Source organism: Lepidochelys olivacea (genome assembly GCF_965140295.1).
Source record: "Lepidochelys olivacea isolate rLepOli2 genome assembly, chromosome: 28".
Classification (NCBI taxonomy): domain Eukaryota; kingdom Metazoa; phylum Chordata; order Testudines; family Cheloniidae; genus Lepidochelys; species Lepidochelys olivacea.
This window is the reverse complement of record NC_140438.1, coordinates 7,311,702-7,333,255: the sequence shown is the minus strand read 5'-3', so window position 1 is coordinate 7,333,255 and position 21,554 is coordinate 7,311,702. Positions and strand designations below refer to the sequence as shown.

General features: G+C 45.8%; 1 protein-coding gene across 2 annotated transcripts in view; it reads right to left on the bottom strand.

Annotated features, from left to right (window-relative positions):
• Positions 1 to 21,554, bottom strand: part of LOC311514129 (uncharacterized protein) — a 34,685-nt gene that overhangs the window by 6,311 nt on the left and 6,820 nt on the right. For both annotated transcript variants that reach the window (XM_084616538.1, XM_084616539.1), the window contains 2 exons: positions 9,549 to 9,675; positions 15 to 128 (listed from right to left, as the gene is read on the bottom strand). In XM_084616538.1, coding sequence (XP_084472664.1) covers positions 15 to 128; positions 9,549 to 9,582 — 148 coding nt within the window. In that variant the 5' untranslated portion in view covers positions 9,583 to 9,675. The remainder of the gene's footprint in view (positions 1 to 14; positions 129 to 9,548; positions 9,676 to 21,554) is intronic.

Below are 21,554 nucleotides of genomic sequence, written 5' to 3'. Positions count from 1 at the left end.
TAATGATTCTTCACCTGTGAAGGCACCTCGCAGGATCTCTTGTTCATCTGAGCCCTGGAGGTCTGGGACCCACGGCTCATCCCCTTGTTCCAGCTGGGAGATCACGTCAGGTTTGGAAATTGGAAACTCTGCTCAGGGGAAGAAAACAAGTGAGATCAGATGAATTCATGGGACATTTGTCACAAAGAAATGTTGTATTATTTTAAACCCAGCTCATTTTAAGGCAGTAAAAAACCAGAGCCAGCTCCCAAGATGAGCTAGACTCCCTGCTTCCGAGGGACTTAACTAACCCCATCTCTGCTGGGAACATACACAGCCAGACAGTCAACATCAAAGGGGCTCCTAAAACCCAGGTAAGGTAACTCCCTGTCCCTGATAATGCAGACTCCAGAAAGAGAGGAAATCCCCCTAGAAATGCTTCTTACTGGTGGAGAAAGAACCAGAGACAATGAAAGTCACAAGAAGCTAGAACTGGTGAGCATGGGTTTGTGGGGTTCAGCACAGTAAGGAACAGCAAGGAGCAGGCATGTCCCAGAATGCAGTATGTCAGGGGTATTATTAAGGCTAAGATTTTGTCACCGCGGTCACGGAATCCGTGAATTTCAGAGACCTCCATAACATTTTCTGCTTCAGCCCTGGGGTCACGGGGCAGGAGCTGTCAGCTGGCGCAGGGACCCCTGCAGTTCCCAGCCACGAGTGGTGGCCAGGGGAACCCCACAGCTTCCCAGCCACCGTGGGCAGATCCCGCAGTTTACCAGCCACCACAGGTGGCAAGGGGGACCCCGGCACTCCAAGCTACCACTGGCGGCCATGGGGAGGGAGAGCCACGGGAAACGGACCCCCAGAAATGGTGGGTGCTGAACCCTCCTCACTCCCCATTTTGTCACAGTTATTTTTAGTAAAAGTCAGGGACAGGTCACGGGCTTCTGTGAATTTCTGTTTATTGCCTGGGACTTGCCCATGACTCTTATTAAAAATAACCGTGACAGAATCTTAGCCTTAGTATTATATGTCAGGAAAGCACATTCTAAGGAAGCAGGGAATCTAGCAAGTCAGGTGTAGCAGAACGGAGTATGAATATCTCCCACAGTGTGGTTAGGTCTACAGAATTAGTTTCAATAACTCAGAAACAACAGATTCTACTTCCTCTGGAAAAGGAGAATGTGAAAACGATGGATCAGGCCATGTGACTTTAGGAGGGACTGATTCAAAGGTCCAAGAAGCCTACAGGGAAGACTGATTGTGGATACTGCAGATGAGTCCCCAGAAGTTGCACTACCAACCAATGACATCATCAAGAAAGTGCACATTTGTGCCAGGGATGGGTCGTCCTGCTGCTGTGAGGAACAGAAGATGTCAGGAATGGTGGCTGGGTCACAGGGTGTAGGGAAGAGATGCGTGTGTTGTGGGGGGGAGGCACTAAGTAGCAGAGAGAGGAGAAAGTGAAAATAACATTTGAAAAAGATATGTAAAATAAAGTGAAACTGGACTGTAATAAGAATGGAATGCAGGCTCTAAATCAAAAGGGTGTGCGCAGGGATTCTGTGTTAATGGGCTAGGATCCCCCTAGCTCCAACCCCCAAAACCTTCCTTTCCTTATCTGCCATTGCCCACACACACTGCAGGTGCCCCTTGGTCCAAATCCTCCAATCCGCTGTGACGGCATTGGAGCTGGGGAACATTGAAGAATACTGCATGATGACCTGGATATTGGGATATTTACCATGGGAATAAGTTGGTTTAGTTTAATAGGGGGCTTAAAGGAAAACAAGTAGGAAGGGAAGAAGATTGGCCTATGGCCCCAAACTCCCTACATCACCTACTCCATGGACTAGGATCCAATTGTGCTAAACATTCTACAAAGAGAGAACAAAAGGACAGTCCCTGCCCCAAAAGAGCTGACTAGCCAAGAACAGGACCAGAGACAGATGGAGACAGACAGATGGCGAACACAAGGAAACAAATAGGACAATGTTGGTCACTAGGAGACTAGATGTTGTAATGTCATTGTAGGCATCACGGAGAAGGAGAGTGTTAAGGAGGGTTGGGAAGGAGGAAACTGAGGTAGTTTGTGGGATGTGCATGGGCAGCTCCACTCAAAGCACAAGGAGCAACACGGGAGAAGGCATGAAGGGAATTGTTTGAAAAGGTAACAAGTGGGTGATGGAGGCCGTGGAGGTGGGAGTCGGCAGCTCAACACAGAACAAGAGATGACATGTCAGGAGGGGAAAGGCTGGGACAGGCTCTAGGAGTGAAGATAAGCAACTTGTTTGATGTGCTAGAGAAGGGACAGTAAGTGGAAGGATTCAAAGAGAGGGCTCTGGATTGACTAGGTGTGATATGCCCCAGCCTTTAGTGTGCTAGAACCCAGACATAGCTGGAATATATCTGATGATTCTTAGGTTAGTCTGGTAAAGCAAAACTTAACACAAAGCTAATTTTATCAGTATCATCTGCCCAGCTTTCCCAAAGCCTCCTCCATTTCATCTCTCCCTGTCTCAGTCTCTCTGCCCTGGACAATACCAACCTTAAAGCTCCATCTGTTCACAACTAATCCCTTTGAGCCAAATTGCAGTCCCGCTGGGTTCCCAAGTTCTGGGAACACCCTTGGCTCCCAGGCATTGTGAGTCAATATCCAGTCCTTGGGTCTTCCATTGTCTCTCCAGGGCACAGTTCTTGAAAGTGTATCCATGCCAAACTGCATAGACTTCCATTACTCCAACAGCCATTACTTCCCCTCTCCCAGAGAAGGAATTAACTCCTTCACACCCAGTGGGTAAAAAAGCAAAGTCAGAGGGGAAACTGAGTCATGCACCATCTCTATTGTTATGGTTCAGACATTCAAATCACTCTAAAATGCACATGCTTACTCAGATTATCTTGACATTCGTTGCTCCTCATGGGGATGCGGGCATGGTTAGTGGGCCATATATGAGATTATTTGATGAAGAAGTACCTGAGAAAAAGTTCTCACCAAAAGAAGCTGTTTACAAAGTCACTTTTCTGCACAGACCTGGGGCTCAAAGTATGGCTCTAATTGTCCCCTGATTCATCTCAGCCACTTCGCATTTATCTCAGCTGCACATAGTACCTACTGTCTTTCTGGGGGAGCAATATTGAAAAAGTTAATAACTAAAGAGAGTGGAACTTCAGATTAGCATCAGCCAAATTGACAAGTAGAAGAAATAGAAATGCACATGTGAAGCAAGACTAAGGCGCAGCTAAGAACACAAAAACATTAAGAACGGCCATACTGGGTCAGACCAAGGGTCCATCTAGCCCTTTCTTCTGACAGTGGCCAGTGTCAGGTGCTTCAGAGGGAATGAACAGAAGAGATAATCATCAAGTGGGAGCCAAGAGGAGCAGAACATGGCAACCCAACTATTTCCTGGGGCAAGGGCTGGAGGAACCAACAAGGGGCAGAGCTCTTCTTGACCTGCGCTCACAAACTGGGAAGAATTAGTAGGGGAAGCTAAAGTGGATGGGAACCTGGGAGGCAGTGACCATGAGATGGTTGAGTTCAGGATCTCGGATCCTGACAAAAGGAAGAAAGGAGAGCAGCAGAATACAGATCCTGGACTTCAGAAAAGCAGACTTTGACTCCCTCAGGGAACTGATGGGCAGGATCCCCTGGGAGAATAACATGAGGGGGAAAGGAGTCCAGGAGAGCTGGCTGTATTTTAAAGAATCCTTATTGAGGTTACAGGGACAAACCATCCCGCTGTGTAGAAAGAGTAGTAAATATGTCAGGCAACCAGCTTGGATTAACAGTGAAATCCTTGCTGATCTTAAACATAAAAAAGAAGCTTACAAGAAGTGGAAGCTTGGACAAGTGACCGGGGAGGAGGATAAAAATATTGCTCGGGTATGCAGGAGGGAAATCAGGAAGGCCAAATCACACTTGGAGTTGCAGTTGGCAAGGGATGTTCAGAGTAAGAAGAAGGGTTTCTTCAGGTATGTTGGCAATAAGAAGGTGGTCCGGGAAAGTGTGGGCCCCTTACTGAATGAAGGAGGCAAACTCGTGACAGAGGATGCGGAAAAAGCTAATGTACTCAGTGCTTTTTTTGCCTCTGTCTTCACAAACAAGGTCAGCTCCCAGACTGCTGCACTGGTCAGCACAGCATAGGGAGGAGGTGACCAGCCCTCTGTGGAGAAAGAAGTGGTTCGGGACTATTTAGAAAAGCTGAACAAGCACAACTCCACGGGGCCGGATGCGCTGCATCCGAGAGTGCTAAAAGAGTTGGCGGATGTGATTGCAGAGCCATTGGCCATTATCTTTGAAAACTCATGGTGATCGGGGGAGGTCCTGGACAACTGGAAAAAGGCTAATGTAGTGCCCATCTTTAAAAAAGGGAAGGAGGAGGATCCTGGGAACTACAGGCCAGCAGCCTCACCTCAGTCCCTGGAAAAATCATGGAGCAGGTCCTCAAGGAATCAATTCTGAAGCACTTAGAGGAGAGGAAAGTGATCAGGAACAGTCCGCATGGATTCACCAAGGGCAAGTCATGCCTGACTAACCTAATTGCCTTCTATGATGAGATAACTGGCTCTGTGGATGAGGGGAAAGCAGTGGATGTGTTGTTCCTTGACTTTAGCAAAGCTTTTGACACTGTCTCCCACAGTATTCTTGCCAGCAAGTTAAAGAAGTATGGGCTGGGAGAATGGACTATAAGGTGGATAGAAAGCTGGCTAGATCATCGGGCTCAACAGGTAGTGATCAATGGCTCCATGGCTAGTTGGCAGCCAGTATCAAGCGGAGTGTCCCAAGAATCGGTCCTGGGGCCGGTTTTGTTCAATATCTTCATTAATGATCTGGAGGATGGCGTGGATTGCACCCTCAGCAAGTTTGCGGATGACACTAAACTGGGAGGAGTGGTAGATACGCTGGAGGGTAGGGATAGGATACAGAGGGACCTAGACAAATGAGAGGATTGGGCCAAAAGAAATCTGATGAGGTTCAACAAGGACAAGTGCAGAGTCCTGCACTTAGGACAGAAGAATCCCATGCACCGCTACAGACTAGGGACCGAGTGGCTAGGCAGCAGTTCTGCAGAAAAGGACCTAGGGGTGACAGTGGACGAGAAGCTGGATATGAGTCAACAGTGTGCCCTTGTTGCCAAGAAGGCCAATGGCATTTTGAGCTGTATAAGTAGGAGCATTGCCAGCAGATTGAGGGACGTGATTGTTCCCCTCTATTTGACATTGGTGAGGCCTCATCTGGTGTACTGTGTCCAGTTTTGGGCTACACACTACAAGAAGGATGTGGAAAAATTGGAAAGCGTCCAGCGGAGGGCAACAAAAATGATTAGGGGGCTGGAAGACATGATTTATGAGGAGCGGCTGAAGGAACTGGGATTATTTAGTCTGCAGAAGAGAAGAATGAGGGAGGATTGGATAGCTGCTTTCAGCTACCTGAAAGGGGGTTCCAAAGAGGATGGATCCAGACTGTTTTCAGTGGTAGCAGATGACAGAACAAGGAGCAATGGTCTAGAGTTGCAGTGGGGGTGGTCTAGGTTGGATATTAGGAAAAACTTTTTCACTCGGAGGGTGGTGAAGTACTGGAACGGGTTACCTAGGGAGGTGGTGGAATCTCCTTCCTTAAAGGTTTTTAAGGTCAGGCTTGACAAATCCCTGGCTGGGATGATTTAGTTGGGGATTGGTCCTGCTTTGAGCAGGGGGTTGGACTAGAGGACCTCAGGAGGTCCCTTCCAACCCTGATATTCTATGATTCTAAGTGATCCATCCCCTGCTGCCCATTCCCAGCTTCTGGCAAACAGAGGCTAGGGATACTTCACAGCATAGCCTATCCACCATGAATTTATCTAGTGCTTTTTTAACCCTGTTATAGTCTTGGCCTTCAGAACATCCTCTGACAAAGAGTTCCACAGGTTGACTGTGCATTGTGTGAAAAAATACTTCCTTTTGTTTGTTTTAAACCTGCTGTCTATTCATTTCATTTGGTGACCCCTAGTTCTTGCGTTATGAAACGGAGTAAATAACACTTCCTTATTTACTTGTTCCACACCAGTCATGATTTTATAGACCTCTATCATATCCCCCCCCCCTTAGTCGTCTCTTTTCCAAGCTGAAAAGTCCCAGTTTTATTACACTCTCCTCATATGGAAGCTGTTCCATACCCCTAATAATTTTTGTTGCCCTTTTCTGTACCTTTTCCAATTCCAATATATATATCTATTTACCACATCTGTACACAGTATTCAAGATGTGGGTAGACCATGAATTTATATAGAGGCAATATGATATTTTCTGTCTTATTATGTTTCCCTTTCTTAATGATTCCCAACATTCTGTTCACTTTTTTGACTCCTGCTGAAGATTGAAAGGATGTTTTTAGAGAACTATCCACAATGACTCCAAGATCTGTTTCTTGAGAGGTAACAGCTAATTTAGACCCCATCATTTTATATGTATATGTATAATAGTTGGGATTATGTTTTCCCATGTGCATTACTTTGCATTTATCAACATTGAATTTCATCTACCGTTTTGTTGCCCTGTCATGCAGTTTTGTGAGATCCCTTTGTAGCTCTTCTTAGTCTGCCTGGGACTTAACTACCTTGAGTAATTTTGTATCATCTGCAAATCTCACCATTTACCTGCTTTTTCCAGATCACTTATGAATATGTTGAACAGTACTGGTCCCAGTACAAACCCCGGGGACACCACTATTTACCTCTCTCCATTCTGAAAACTGACCATTTATTCCTACCCTTTGTTCCCTATCTTTTAACCAGCTACCAATCCCTCTTATCTCATGACAACTTACTTTGCTTAAGAGACTTTGGCAAGGGACTGTTGTAGGGTATACTTGCCCCGCACCAGACAGGAAAGAGTTAACCCCATGCTTTGGGCAGAGGAAGCCACACCCCCTCGCCGCTGATAGGCATCCTCTAACAGTTGCTGCAGTATAAAAGGGAGCCTCCCAGCTCACTCTAAGTGGATCGCCAGAGTGGGAGGACGCACCTCACAGGCTGCAGCCTGGGAGCAGCTGGAATCCCAGACTATGGGAGCCAGAGGTGCTGAGACCCCGGCAGACGCCCAGATACCTGCGGATGCCCAAGGAAGGCCGGAGCCACCAGGAGCAGTGTAGGCTGAGCAACCCAGAGACCCTGAAGACGTCCAGACCACAGCATCGGGGAAAAGGGAAGGAAGTAGCCCAGGGTAACTTGACAGTGGACCAGTTAGTGAACCGGATCTTGAGTCAGCATGTTTTGGCCAAATCCCTGCTGACTCAGAGAGGCTCGCATGCTTGCCACTGCCAGGGCCCTGGGCTGGAACCCTGTGGAGAGGGAGGGCCCAGGTCCCCCTACCCTGGCTGCCAACCCCCTAGGGTGGTGACCCACTTCCACCATTAGGATGCATAGCCCTGTTAAGGAGGGCAGCCTTATTGACTCTGGCTGCTAGGCTGCATAACCGTGTTGAGGTGGTCAGCTGTACTGACTGTGGCCATTAGGCCATACTGATCTGACATCAAGGCTGACTATACTGACTCTGGCCATTAAGCTGTACTTCCCTGACAGCGAGGGCAGGCAGATGGACTTAACTGCAGGACTGCGACACCCTTGCCCCACCCCAAAGGGGGACAGGTTGTACTTGCCCTGTGATAGAGACCTTGTCAAAGGTTCTCTGAAAATCTAAGTACACTATATCCACTGGATCACCCTTGTCCACATGCTTGTTGACCCCCTCAAAGAACTCTAGTAGATTGGTGAGGCATGATTTCCCTTTACAAAAACCATGTGGACTCTTCCCCCAGCAAATCATTTACATCTATGGGTTTGATAATTCTGTTCTTTAGTATAGTTTCAACCAATTTGCATGGTACTGAAGTTCAGCTTACCAGCCTGTAATTGCTGGGATTGCCTCTGGAGCCTTTTTAAAAAAAATTTCATCACATTAGCTATCTTCCAGTCATTGGGTAAAGAAGCTGACTTAAATGATAGGTTACATACCACAGTTAGTAGTTCTGCAATTTCACATTTGAGTTCCAGCAATCTAGGTTCTCAAAATAATTGGCTGGCTCAAAGAGACATTCATGCTGTGGCCATTGAACCTAAGCTACACCATACATTTCAGTTTCAGCCTGACCACTGACAGCTTTCTTTCATACTGTGGCAGTTCCTTTGGAAGTTTTGCATTGATACCAATATTTCTGGATTAAGAGCAATATTTCAAAGTGCTCTAAGACCAGTTTGCAGACTCTGGCCTGGACCCCTGCAGTACTCCTGCATGGTACCGTGTGACTCTGGGCTGGCAGCGTGGTAGTTTGTGTAAGATCCAACTTAATATTGTCCTGGCAATGTGGCTGGCCCTTTGGGGTTCAGAAGAACATTTTGTATAGTGAGCAGAGCTTTTAAATAACTTATCACTGTACTAGATGTAGGTGCTGATTGGGAGCCAGAGAACCGGAATGCAACAAAGGGGGATGTGTGATTTGTTTTTGTGGGGGATCAGGAGTACAGTTTGTGACTGGTTGGTGAGTCTAACTTCAGTGTTGACCATCAGTTCTGGGAGAATATGCTCTTCTTTTTGCAGCCTGCCCTGACCTTGGTATTTTCAGTGAGGGCTACGCTAGGCACCCCGGGTCACACCAGCATTTATCAGCATGCACTCCAGCTACGTGCATTTTATCAGCTGTAGCTGTAAATGAACGGTGAGGGATTAACTGGAGAAGTTTGGCAGAGCTGTGAGTGTGGTATGAAGAGAGGTGCATGTGAAGCCTGAGGGACCTAGTCTGCCCCATTTCAGTGCTGAGTGTTGTAAGTTGTGTCAGTAAATGTATACAAAGGTGTGTTCTTGCCATGGGGATCGTTAGCAGTCTGGTGGCACATAATGCTCCTGGTCTCCGGGGCTTAGGCAGGGGTAAGCGAAGGCGATGACTCAGAAGGAATCCTCAGGTTGAGGGTAAGGGGTGCTAACATTTTGCAGTCGGAGATGGTTTATGTGGAATAGGCTCAGTGCAGACCAGGCAGCTTCTGTTCACTACATCTGACCTAAACCCAAGTTTTGCCTTCGCAAAGAGAAGTGTTAGACTCTGTGCTGGGGTAGGCAACCTATGGCACGCGAGCTGCTTGCCAGTGGCACTCACACTGCCCGGGTCCTGGCCACTGGTCCGGGGGGGCTCTGCATTTTAATTTAATTTTAAGTGAAGCTTCTTAAACATGTTAAAAACCGTATTTACTTTACATACCGCAATAGTTTAGTTATAGATTATAGACTTATAGAAAGAGACCTTCTAAAAAATGTTAACATGTATGACTGGCGCGCGGAACCTTAAATTAGAGTGAATAAATGAAGACTCGCCACACCACTTCTGAAAGGTTGCCGACCCCTAGCCTGTGCTATACTGCTCCTGTGCTCTGTTCCCAGAGGGTTGTGTAGCAGGGGAGAGCACAGGGCTGGGGTGTGTGTCCCTGGCAGGTCGGGGTGATGCTGAAACAGGACAGAGTTGTGTTTGCATTGTGGGGTGATGTGAAACTTAACTCTTCATTTTTCATTACAATAAGCTAGGGGACAGGAATCCTTACCCAGCGAGGTCACAGTCTCATAGTTCTCCTGCATGACGTCTCTGTAGAGGGCTCTCTGAGCAGGGTCCGGCAGAGCCCACTCTTCCTTCGTCAAATACACAGCCACCTCCTCGAAGGTCACTGGCCCCTGAAAGAGCAAGAGTCCAACCCTCAGTAACTGCTGCCCCACTGACAACCCCACTATTCATGGGGCAGCAGGGCCAGTCAAATGGAAGCTCTGGGATGCTCACAATCAGCAGAGTCCCACCCCCACCCCACACAGAGCAGCCAACAGGCATCAAGGTGAAGGGAGAAAGAGAGAACCCCTCGTATTCCCTAAAACAGTGCTTCTCAAACTATCTGATGTGGCGGACTGTCAATTTTTTTTCCCCCAATGTGCCAGGGACTGGTACCATATTTATGCCTTATTATTATAGTTTTCACATAGGCACGTAGCACATCAGATCAGAAAAACTAACATTCTTCACTGTATTGATTGGAATGGGAGTGTGGTGTTCATGCGGAGATATTCCCATTTAAATACATTGAAGACTGACTGAAAGGCTGTGTGTCTGTGTGGATAGTATAAAATGATTATTATTCATTTACAATGCAAGAAAATATTATTTGGGCATTTGTAGTAATATTAATTTATATCGGAAACAATATAATGAATACAATAAAAGTTGGAAGACATTTTTATTTTATGTTTATTTTGTAAACAAATACAATATTACAATACAAATAAAAAAAATTAAAAAATCAAACCAGCAAAGTCTCCTAACAAAGAAATTATAAAAAAATTTATTAACACAATAATAGGCATGTTAAAACCCTAACCTTTACTAATGTGAAAGGTGAGCCTGCTTCTTCACTGTCAGTTTATCCAGTCATGGCTCAATGGAGGACAGTGCCACATGCAATGGAGAATGACTATCCGAACTATTCTTGTACTTTGTCTTAATGACACTTATGGTTGAGACACCAGTCTCACAGAGGTTTGTTGAAGGAAATGGGAGAAGAGTTTTCAGAGCAATTTCAGTAAGCTCAGGATATTCTGCTTTCACTTTTATCCAAAAGGAAGCAAACGATGTTGTAGTTTCGAAACTCATCTTCAATCTTTCGTCAGCAGCCAGCTCCAACAATTTATCCTCCGTAGTGACAATTAAGTCATCTTTCAATGGAATAAATGGATTTTGGATCCATCCAGTCCCTTTCTGTGGATCTTCTTTTGCTGGAAAGTTAAACTCAAAACATTCTGCCAAATTCGTCAAGTGTTCACTGATGACATTTCATAGAGATGTAACATCAAGGTCTTCACCTGCATTGGTGATGATTGTTGCTAAGTTGTGAAACATGTCATAACGATCTCTTGACACTCGACTCGTCCATGCTTTTAGCTTTTGTTTCTGTCCGTCAATCTTGTCTGCCATTGTAAGACACGAAGCCATCCTTCCCTTCATGGAGGTGTTGAGATCATTAAAAGATGGCAAAGATATCAAGCAAATAAGCCAGCTTGGCTATCCAATCCTCATCTCGGAACAATTGTGACCAGTTTGGTTTTTTGTCAAGAAGAAACTCGGCAAGCTCGTTTTGGAGCTCAAATACTCTTGACAGGACGTTTCCCCTCGATAACCAATGTACATTGGCATGCAGTAGGAGCTGTTTATGATCAGCTCCCATATCATCACATAATGCAGTGAACAGTCTCGAATTTAAAGCATTTGCCTTTACATGGTTCACAATTTTTATAACCTCGCTGAGCACACTGTTCAGTTCTGTTGACATTTTTTTTGTTGCAAGACTTTCTCGGTGAAGGAAGCAGTACAGCGACTTGCATTCGGGTGCAAGCGCCTTAATCTGGGTAACCACTCCCGAATGCCGTCCTGTCATTGCAGGAGCACCTTCAGAACATACGCCTACACAGAACTTGAAATCCAACCCACATTTGTTAACGATGTAGTCGCTCACAGTCTTGAACACTTCAGAACTAGTTGTTTTTGTTGGTAGTGAAGCAGAAACAAAAACTCTTCCTTCAAATCACCCTCATGTTCAAAGCGCACATTACACCATCAGAATTGCTGTATTAGCAAGGTCTGTACGTTCATCAAGCTGCAAAGAAAAGTACTTTGCTAATTTAATCTGTCCTATGAGCTGATCTTCCATATCGTGAGCCAGATCGTGAATTCGTCGAGCGATAGTGTCATCTGAAAGTGGCACCTGAGCCACTTTCTTTGCCGCCGGCTCGCCCACCATTTCCATGCAGACATCTTTAATACCGCTTATCACTGGTGTCTCACCGATTGTGTATGGCTTTTTAGCCTTAGCAATGCGAAGCGCTACTTTATAAGAAGTTCGCAAAGCAGAATTATTTATATTACACTTCAAAGATCTGTTTCTGATGACCTTGTAAATCAACATGCTTTCTTTCAAAGAACTCTTTCGGCTTTGAACCAATTTCATTATGTTTTGTATTTAAACTCCTCTTGAGCTTTGACGACTTCATTGCGTTGTTAGCCAACACATTGCCACAAATAACGCACTGCGGTTTTGGCATGCCACCATCATTCGTGGCTACAAAACCGAACTGAATGTTTGAGAAGTCTATTTCTGAGTAAAGCTAGTGCGAATTCTTTTTGTTGACAATACTTCGGTTTCATTTACATTGCTGTCAGCTGATTCAGAATTACTTGCGTGTTCAGCAACTGGATGTCTTTGCTTGATAAATACGTCAATTGGGCCTCACTTTGCCATCTGTAAATTAGGCATAAAAATAATTAATATAAATTCCATTACCCCGGGTATATACTTAATTTATGATATTAGTATGAAAGCCGAATAAATGCATTGGAATGCTTTTATTGAGAAATATGTGCAGGAGAACATTGATTAATAGGGTAAGTAATGTTAGGATAAGAAGATAATACAAATTTTAAAATTAAATTGCAAACAGGATAATAATTGGAAAGTTAAGATGGTTTGAACATATGGAAAGAATGAATAATGAACATCAAAAATAAGATTTACCTGTCTGAAAGATATGGAGTGAGAAAGCGAGGAATTTCGAGAACTTCCTGGCAGAAACACGTAAGTTTGATTCTAGAAGAGGGGTAGGCTATAAGTAAGAACAATGAGAGCGTGTATGAAACGATATATGGCTATGGAGGAAGTGAGGATGTTATGCTCATACAAAGCACACGGGATCTTTTCAGGGGGAAAAGGCAAATACGCCGCATTTATTGAAAATACAACAGTTAGCAATGCTTTTCAGTCTCTCTCTCTCTCTCTCACACACAGACACACACACACACAGAGTCCTTCCAGTAGCTGTTTATAGTTACCAGTCTGTTGTAGCTCGAGTCAATCTAATGGCCAGTTAGATTGAGCATGAGTGAGGAGCTGGGCTCTGTCAGTCGCGATCCGATGCTCCAAGGCTTTGCAGGACTGAACCCAGAGTTCCATGCCAAAACACTCCAGCTTTATAGTTGTAAATTCCCATTTGAGTCCATGCATTTTGCAATGTCATCCTGTAATCATTAGTCCTTAAGTGGTGTTAATCTTGGGGTTTTCTGCTGTTATTATTTGATGGTTATTGTTGGGCTTCCCATCGTTATCTCCTATTTGTTGTCTCGCCTTCAGGGGTGCCTGTCTCACCTCTGAGGTCGTCAGTGCTGCTAACATGTTTAGCATCCGATACAATGGATGTTTTCTAATTGTCTCCTGGTCTTTCCAAGTCTCTCACTTTTTCTTTTAGAGTAGCAGCCATGTTAGTCTGTATCCACAAAAAGAAAAGGAGTACTTGTGGCACCTTAGAGACTAACAAATTTATTTGAGCACAAGCTTTTGTGAGCTACAGATCACTTCATTGGATGCATGCAGTGGAAAATACAGTAGGGGGATTTTATATACACAGAGAACATGAAAAAATGGGTGTTACCATACACACTGTAATGAGAGTGATTGGGTAAGGTGAGCTATTACCAGCAGGAGAGAAAAAAAAAACTTTTGTGGTGATAATCAAGGTGGGCCATTTCCAGCAGTTGACAAGAACATCTGAGGAACAGTCGGGGGGGGGGGGGGGAGAGGAAATAAACATGGGGAAATAGTTTCACTTTGTGTAATGACACATCCACTCCCAGTCTTTATTTAAGCCTAATATATGGTGTAGAGTGGAATAAAAAACAAAAAAACTTCAAAAACAGACTCCAACGAGAGACTGCTGAATTGGAATTAATTTGCAAACTGGATCCAATTAACTTAGGCTTGAATAGAGACTGGGAGTGGATGGGTCATTATACAAAGTAAAACTATTTCCCCATGTTTATCCCCCCCGCCCCCCCACCCCGACTGTTCCTCAGACATTCTTGTCAACTGCTGGAAATGGTCCACCTTGATTATCACTACAAAAGGTTTCCCCCCCACCTCCCCCGCCCCCCCCGCTCTCCTGCTGGTAATAGCTCACCTTAAGGGATCACTCTCATTACAGTGTGTATGGTAACACCCATTGTTTCATGTTCTCTATGTATATAAATCTCCCCACTGTATTTTCCACGGTATGCATCCAATGAAGTGAGCTGTAGCTCACGAAAGCTTATGCTCAAATAAATTGGTTAGTCTCTAAGGTGCCACAAGTCCTCCTGTCCTTTTTGCGGATACAGACTAACACGGCTGCTACTCTGAAACCTGTCATTCCTTTCTGTTATTCAAAAAGGGTGGCTGGCAGAATGAAATCAAAGTTTACATCAATTCTTATAGTACAATTAGTACAATTATAAAATCCTGCTCCTACAAGGACTGTCTATTTGGCTATAGGTGTGTGGGGCTCAAGAAGGGCAACTGGGGAGATTTCAGAGCAGGCTTCAATTTAATTTCACATCAAAATTGCCCCAGGCACTTTCCCTGCAGAGAGACACTCCAGATTCTGCCACGCTGGGAAAATGCTTGATCACTTTATTACAGTGCAGACCTGGCCCCTCCCTCCAGGACTAAACCCACCAGAGACATTTTTCAATCCTCCCAGTAACAAACTTTCTGAACCAAATGGTAGAACAGAAGAGAACCAAAGGAGTCACTTTGGGGGATTCCCCCAGACTTGGTTCCCAGGGCAGCATGCTCCCAGGCAGGGGGAATAGGGAGACTCAGGAACTTGCTTTTCCTCCTTCTGCTCCTCCCCTTGTTCACAGACAAGGGAATCTGTCCCAGGATGCTGCAATAAGTATGTCTGGGCAAGTCAAAGATCTGGGAATTTCTCTCCCCACTTATTTCTCCCACTGCCCCTGTCAGTCTCTCTCCTCTTTCCCTTTCGATCTCCTTTCCCCTCTCTCTGCCCCTCCGGTTTGGATAGTCCCATTCCGGGGTCATTTTCTTCCCCATGGCTGGATCAGCTCCTGCAACTACTACTGAGAGGAGAGATGAGCAATGAGGAGGGGTTGTTTGTGCAGAATCATTTTGCTGCCCATCCTCGGCACCTTCCTTGAGGTCTCTGGCTCAGGAGCTGATGTTGGCAGAGCGTAAGTCTGCCTTAGGGGACTTGTTCCAACTGGAGAAATTCCTCACCTTGGCTCAGCACAGAAGAAATTTTAAATAAAGTCACTCTCCAGCACAGATCCCACTGGGACAGAAGGAGCAGCTCAACTTGAGCTTCCAGATAACAGTGGAGGAAACAGCAGCATCTCAGCCAGGAAGCTCAATCCAAGTCTCCTCAGTAAAGAGAGAGAGTCTGGCTTTTAAAAGACTTTAAATAAAATCAGAATAGAAAGCAATAGTAAAAATAAAAAAAAAAACAAAAAAAAAACCAAACAAACAAATTCATCACAACAACTGCCCATCGCTAAAACTATTAAGTGCATTTCCAGCAGCCCACCCCTGAATAATGTGATCCAAATTATGTATGAGTAGAATATCTAAATTCCAAATGAAGGCAGAAATCCACTAAAAAATAAATTAAAAAATGAAGCCCATTGGCAATGCCAGTACCAGATACTTTGCATTGTTTGTTTTTCAAAATGGCTGTCTTTGCTTGACTCAAAATGATGTTCACAAGGCATATTGCAGATCTATTTGTGAATCCATATTTAATGGTAAAAGGAAATACACTATGAGAAAAATCAAGGAACTATAACCAAAAGACACCCTGAAGTACAACAAATAATGGGTGTAACCTGGAACAAGTAAGAAACAGATGAGAAACAGTCTTCCCCCATGTCACAGGGCACACATGGACACGTTCAGAATCAAATGATGCACACATTCGAGGCCATACCCCTGTGAAGAATTCTCCATTGGAGATCACCCATATGCTTCGCAATCACAGGATTGTGTAGAGACCAACAGGCTGGATAGACGGAGTCTGCCGCCAGAAACTGTCATCTCCACACTGAACCAGGATAATCAATAAGCATTTGAAAATGCTGAATCTTTACCATAATCATATACAGGTATAATGCTTTGGGGCCTAAGCTATTAAAAGTACATTTGTAAGACTCACTGAAGGTAAGCAAATCGCCATGCCTATCAATGTCCCAATCCACAGCAGGAGCAACAGGCAAGGAAATAGAACTGTGAGTATAATCGGGCACGGCTTGCTCAAAGGGACATTTGTCCAGATCAGCAACACTGTGTCTCCAATAAAAAAAAAAGAAACCAGCAAACAGAATGAAAACCAAGCTTAGCGGCAATGGCCTCTGCTGAGACCCATGCAGAATTAGAAAAAAAATCAGTTGAACTCATTTTCTTCCACCTGCTGCAATAAGTGCACCCTGAACTTTGCTGTCCAACAGGTCCCACAAGCACAGGTGTTTTTAAAATATTTTTCAAGCTGTCCTACAACCCAGCATCATTATTGCCATGAAAGTCTTTTTTAAGTTCTGCAACACCCGGCTCTAACTGCTCCATTCTCTGGCAGAGGCCCAGAGTTGTCTGCTGTATATACATTGACTTTGCCACCTCCCACCATTGCCTCAAGGAAGGAAAGGCGTCCTTTGGAGGCAACCAGGTGCCACAAAAAATATTTAAAAGAGTCCCCAAAATGAACATCCTGTACAAGGCAAGTGTTAAAATGCTAGTATGGGTGACAGTCTCCCACAGAGAGAAGAGAACACAAATGAGACCGAACACGATCTGAAATCCCAGCTGGGACAATGCAACTAGAAAGCAAATGATGAATAAACACATAAAAAGCCCTGCCCAAGTGGGTCCTAGACAAAGAGCTGGTACCAGTACTCAACCAGCTGTACGGCTGGGCATAAGGTTGGAAATGCTGTCGCAACACTGACAGACCCTGGTCATCAGCAGGCAGGATCAAACCTGGGACTTCTGGAGCTCAGTGGTCTTGGTGCCACTAGATGGGCCAGAACACGACACCCAGGGGGCGTGTAGGTTATACTATCCCACATCAGTCCGGTCAGCAGCCTGTCAAAGAGCTGAAAGTCACTGAGCAGACAGTGGATGAGGTTCCAGATGACTCCTATCCAATCTGTTGTTAAGAGTACAATTGAAATTGCTCCCCCCCACCCCAAATTAAAATATCACCTGTCAAAAAACCAATTTGCCAAAAGAGCACCCAAGCGCTGGGAAGGAAAAAAAAAGAAAAAGTTCCCTGTATTTCCCTCCAGGAGGATTTTACACATTAATCAAAAAAAGATGATATTGCTCAAAAGTAGCTTGACCCATCAATAAACGTCCTGGAACAACGGCCTGCAGGGCCAGCCCATCTGCAAAGAGAAAGGCAACTCCCACACTCCCCGTGGAACCAGGACTCAGAAAAACCTCCCCTCTCCAATCAGAAAGCCAATTGGTTTGGTGCCTGCATCTCTGCAAGAGTCCTGCAGGAATGAAACGTCCACTTTCTTCTGAGACAGGCCCTCAGAAAGAGCCTGTAGGAGGTACACAGTCACAGAGAGCGCTGCCTAGTGGGAAGGGGAGGTTTTTGGCAGGGTGTCTCCCTGTTGCAAGCACAGCCCGGTCCTTCAGTGTCCCTGCCACAGGGGTTTCCCGTTCTCCCCATGAGCATAGAAGCTCTACTAGGCTGGGCCCTTGGACAGTCCAGGCCTTCCCCAGCTGGTCTTTCACCGAGGTGGGGACTCCTGGTAAAAGTAATACCCGGCAGCGACCCAGGCCCCCTGAGCAGTGTGTTCCCTGACTGCACTGGCCAAACCAGCCTGCTTCACAGTGCCCTCAGAAACTGGGGCCCCCTCCACCGTCCGCAGCTATTTTTTAATAGGGGGCTTTCCTACAAGCCAGAGTCCCCAGCGAAGGCCGCGGATTCCACAGCAACAGGCTCTGCCTCCATTTCATAGTCAGGAGTCCCAGAACCAGTCATGCCATCTTCCCCCAGCTTGTAAAGGGTATTACCTCCCCAGAGGGCTCTGCAGCCCATTAGCCCGGCAGTCTCAGCCATAGCCCCTTCGCTCTTTCCTCAGAGAAACACCCATGTTCCCAGGCCCAGGCCCAGGCAGCAGCCACAAATGCTAAGAAATTTCCATGCCCTGTCACTGGCCAATAACGGCCACTGACCCACCCCAGAGGTGGCTGCATCTCAGGGTTGGAGAAAGGAACCCCTTATGGAGACCATTTGTCATGGGGTTTGGGGATACTCTGGTCAGAGTCACTGAGCCATAGTCACAGGGTTTAAGGCCAGAAGGGACCCCCTGGTCTTCTGGCCTGACCTCCTGTATATCACAGACCACCAGCACCAACCAGCATCGCACACTAAACCCAACAACTGACCTGAGACCAAAGTCTCACAGCCCACAGGAACCTAAACTATTCTGTGCTACGGGAAGAGGAGTGGAGGGACACAGTTGCACCAGTGCCAGAGGGCCCAGCAATGGCAGGGAAATTAATCAGTCAGATACACCCAGATAATCCTGGCAAGTGACCTGGCACTCCACACTCTAGAGGAAGGAAGGAAATACTTAAGGTCGCTGCCAATCTGACCTAGGCTGACTCTACTGTTGTGATCATAGAATATCAGGGTTGGAAGGGACCCCAGAAGGTCATCTAGTCCAACCCCCTGCTCAAAGCAGGACCAATCCCCAATTAAATCATCCCAGCCAGCGCTTTGTCAAGCCTGACCTTAAAAACTTCTAAGGAAGGAGATTCTACCACCTCCCTAGGTAACGCATTCCAGTGTTTCACCACCCTCCTAGTGAAGAAGTTTTTCCTAATATCCAACCTAAACCTCCCCAACTGCAACTTGAGACCATTACTCCTTGTCCTGTCCTCTTCTACCACTGAGAATAGTCTAGAACCATCCTCTCTGGAACCACCTCTCAGGTAGTTGAAAGCAGCTATCAAATCCCCCCTCATTCTTCTCTTCTGCAGACTAAACAATCCCAGTTCCCTCAGCCTCTCCTCATAACTCATGTGTTCCAGTCCCCTAATCATTTTTGTTGCCCTTCGCTGGACTCTCTCCAATTTATCCACATCCTTCTTGTAGTGTGGGGCCCAAAACTGGACACAGTACTCCAGATGAGGCCTCACCAATATCGAATAGAGGGGGACGATCACGTCCCTCGATCTGCTCACTATGCCCTTACTTATACATCCCAAAATGCCATTGGCCTTCTTGGCAACAAGGGTACACTGCTGACTCATATCCAGCTTCTCATCCACTGTCACCCCTAGGTCTTTTTCCGCAGAACTGCTGCCGAGCCATTCGGTCCGTAGTCTGTAGCTGTGCATTGAGTTCTTTCGTCCTAAGTGCAGGACCCTGCACTTATCCTTATTCAACCTCATCAGATTTCTTTTCGCCCAATCCTCCAATTTGTCTAGGTCCTTCTGTATCCTATCCCTACCCTCCAGCGTATCTACCACTCCTCCCAGTTTAGTATCATCCGCAAATTTGTATCAATTAGACCCTGGGAGTGTGAGCAAGAACCCACCAGCCAAACAGCTGCGAGAGGGAATGTTCAGTGCTATCACAGAGCCCTGGCCCCACCCAGTGTCTTGTCTCCAGCCATGGCAGTCTCTGAGGCTTCAGAGGAAGAAGACAAAATAAATAAATAAATAAATAAATACCCAGAATACGTGGGGTGAGAGAATCCCATCCTGACCCCAGCAGGGGGCTGGCTCCAGATCTGAAGCGTCGGCTTTTAGGAACATAAGAAATAAACTGGAACCCAAGGCTGCTCAGCCCAACCCCCACTATCCCGCTCATAAACAGTTGAAGGAGGGAGAGGACAAATTGAAGTTGTTTGCCCCCAGGGGAGTGACCCCATCATCCTGCCCGATCTGGGGAAAAGGTAAGGGTCCAGCCAACTGTCCGGTTAGCAGCTGGGAAACACTCATCCCCCAAATATGGGGAAGCCTCTGGCTTTGATGTCTACTAAATATGGGAGACGTCACTTTCATCAGCCAACATTTTAATGGAGATAAATGAGGACACAGATGGTTCTCAAATGAGAGGGGAAAGTTGGTTTTTAGGACATCAACCCCACCCCCTGCAGCTTCTAATCTGGGGAATGACTCAGGAAAACAGGTTCCCTCCAGACAGGAGTTGCTACAATTAAATAAACATAGGGAAGACCTCTAAAACGTAGATTCGTTTTTTAATTCGTTTTTGATAACTACACAGAAAATAGCAAAATCGGAGAGGTGATCTCAATGTTCAGTAATTAAAGAGAAAAGGGAGGAAATCTGAGGAATTTGGGGTCAGTTTTCACAAATTAGAGAGGAAAGTAGGAAAATGTGAGGATTTTAGACAGGATGTATAAAAATTGGTGATTTTTATTTAATTTTTTCATGTTATTTAAATCAGATTCTTTTGATTTTATTATTTAAATTAGTATGAGTTTTTCTTTTAAAAAAACCTGTTTAAAATGAATTTTGAATTTAATACACAATATTTGAAGGCCTAGCCTTATTATAATCTCTTAAAATATTTAAATAACAAATAAATATGATGAATCCAGGAGTTTGACATTAAAGGCTGCTTTTCTATGTAAAGAAGCAATCAGGGGGAAAGCATCTAACTTTTGAGGTCAAGATTTATAAATACAGCACAGTAGATCATTAAGGGTTTCAACCTGTGGGCACCAGGGGCTGTGCCACTGGGTGCCACAGATTGGCAAAGTCATCACAGGTGTTGGGACAAAGCCACTGACTCAAAGCCCTGGTCTACACTAGGACTTTAGGTCAAATTTAGCAGCGTTAAATCGATGTAAACATGCACCCGTCCACACGATGAAGCCCTTTTTTTTGACTTAAAGGGCTCTTAAAATTGATTTCCTTACTCCACCCCTGACAAGTGGATTAGCGCTTAAATCGGCCTTGCCAGGTCGAATTTGGGGTACTGTGGATGCAATTAGATGGTATTGGCCTCTGGGAGCTATCCCAGAGTGCTCCATTGTGGCTGCTCTGGACAGCACTCTCAACTCAGATGCACTGGCCAGGCAGACAGGAAAAGAACCGTGAACTTTTGAATCTCATTTCCTGTTTGGCCAGCGTGGCAAGCTGCAGGTGACCATGCAGAGCTCATCAGCAGAGGTGACCATGATGGAGTCCCAGAATCGCAAAAGAGCTCCAGCATGGACCGAACGGGAGGTACGGGATCTGATCACTGTATGGGGAGAGGAATCCGTGCTATCAGAACTCCGTTCCAGTTTTCAAAATGCCAAAACCTTTGTCAAAATCTCCCAGGGCATGAAGGACAGAGGCCATAACAGGGACCCGAAGCAGTGCCGCATGAAACTTAAGGAGCTGAGGCAAGCCTACCAGAAAACCAGAGAGGCAAACGGCTGCTCCGGGTCAGAGCCCCAAACATGCCGCTTCTATGATGAGCTGCATGCCATTTTAGGGGGTTCAGCCACCACTACCCCAGCCGTGTTGTTTGACTCCTTCAATGGAGATGGAGGCAACATGGAAGCAGGTTTTGGGGATGAAGAAGAAGATGATGATGATGATGAGGTTGTAGATAGCTCACAGCAAGAAAGTGGAGAAACCGGTTTTCCCGACAGCCAGGAACTGTTTCTCACCCTGGACCTGGAGCCAGTTCCCCCCGAACCCACCCAAGGCTGCCTCCTGGAC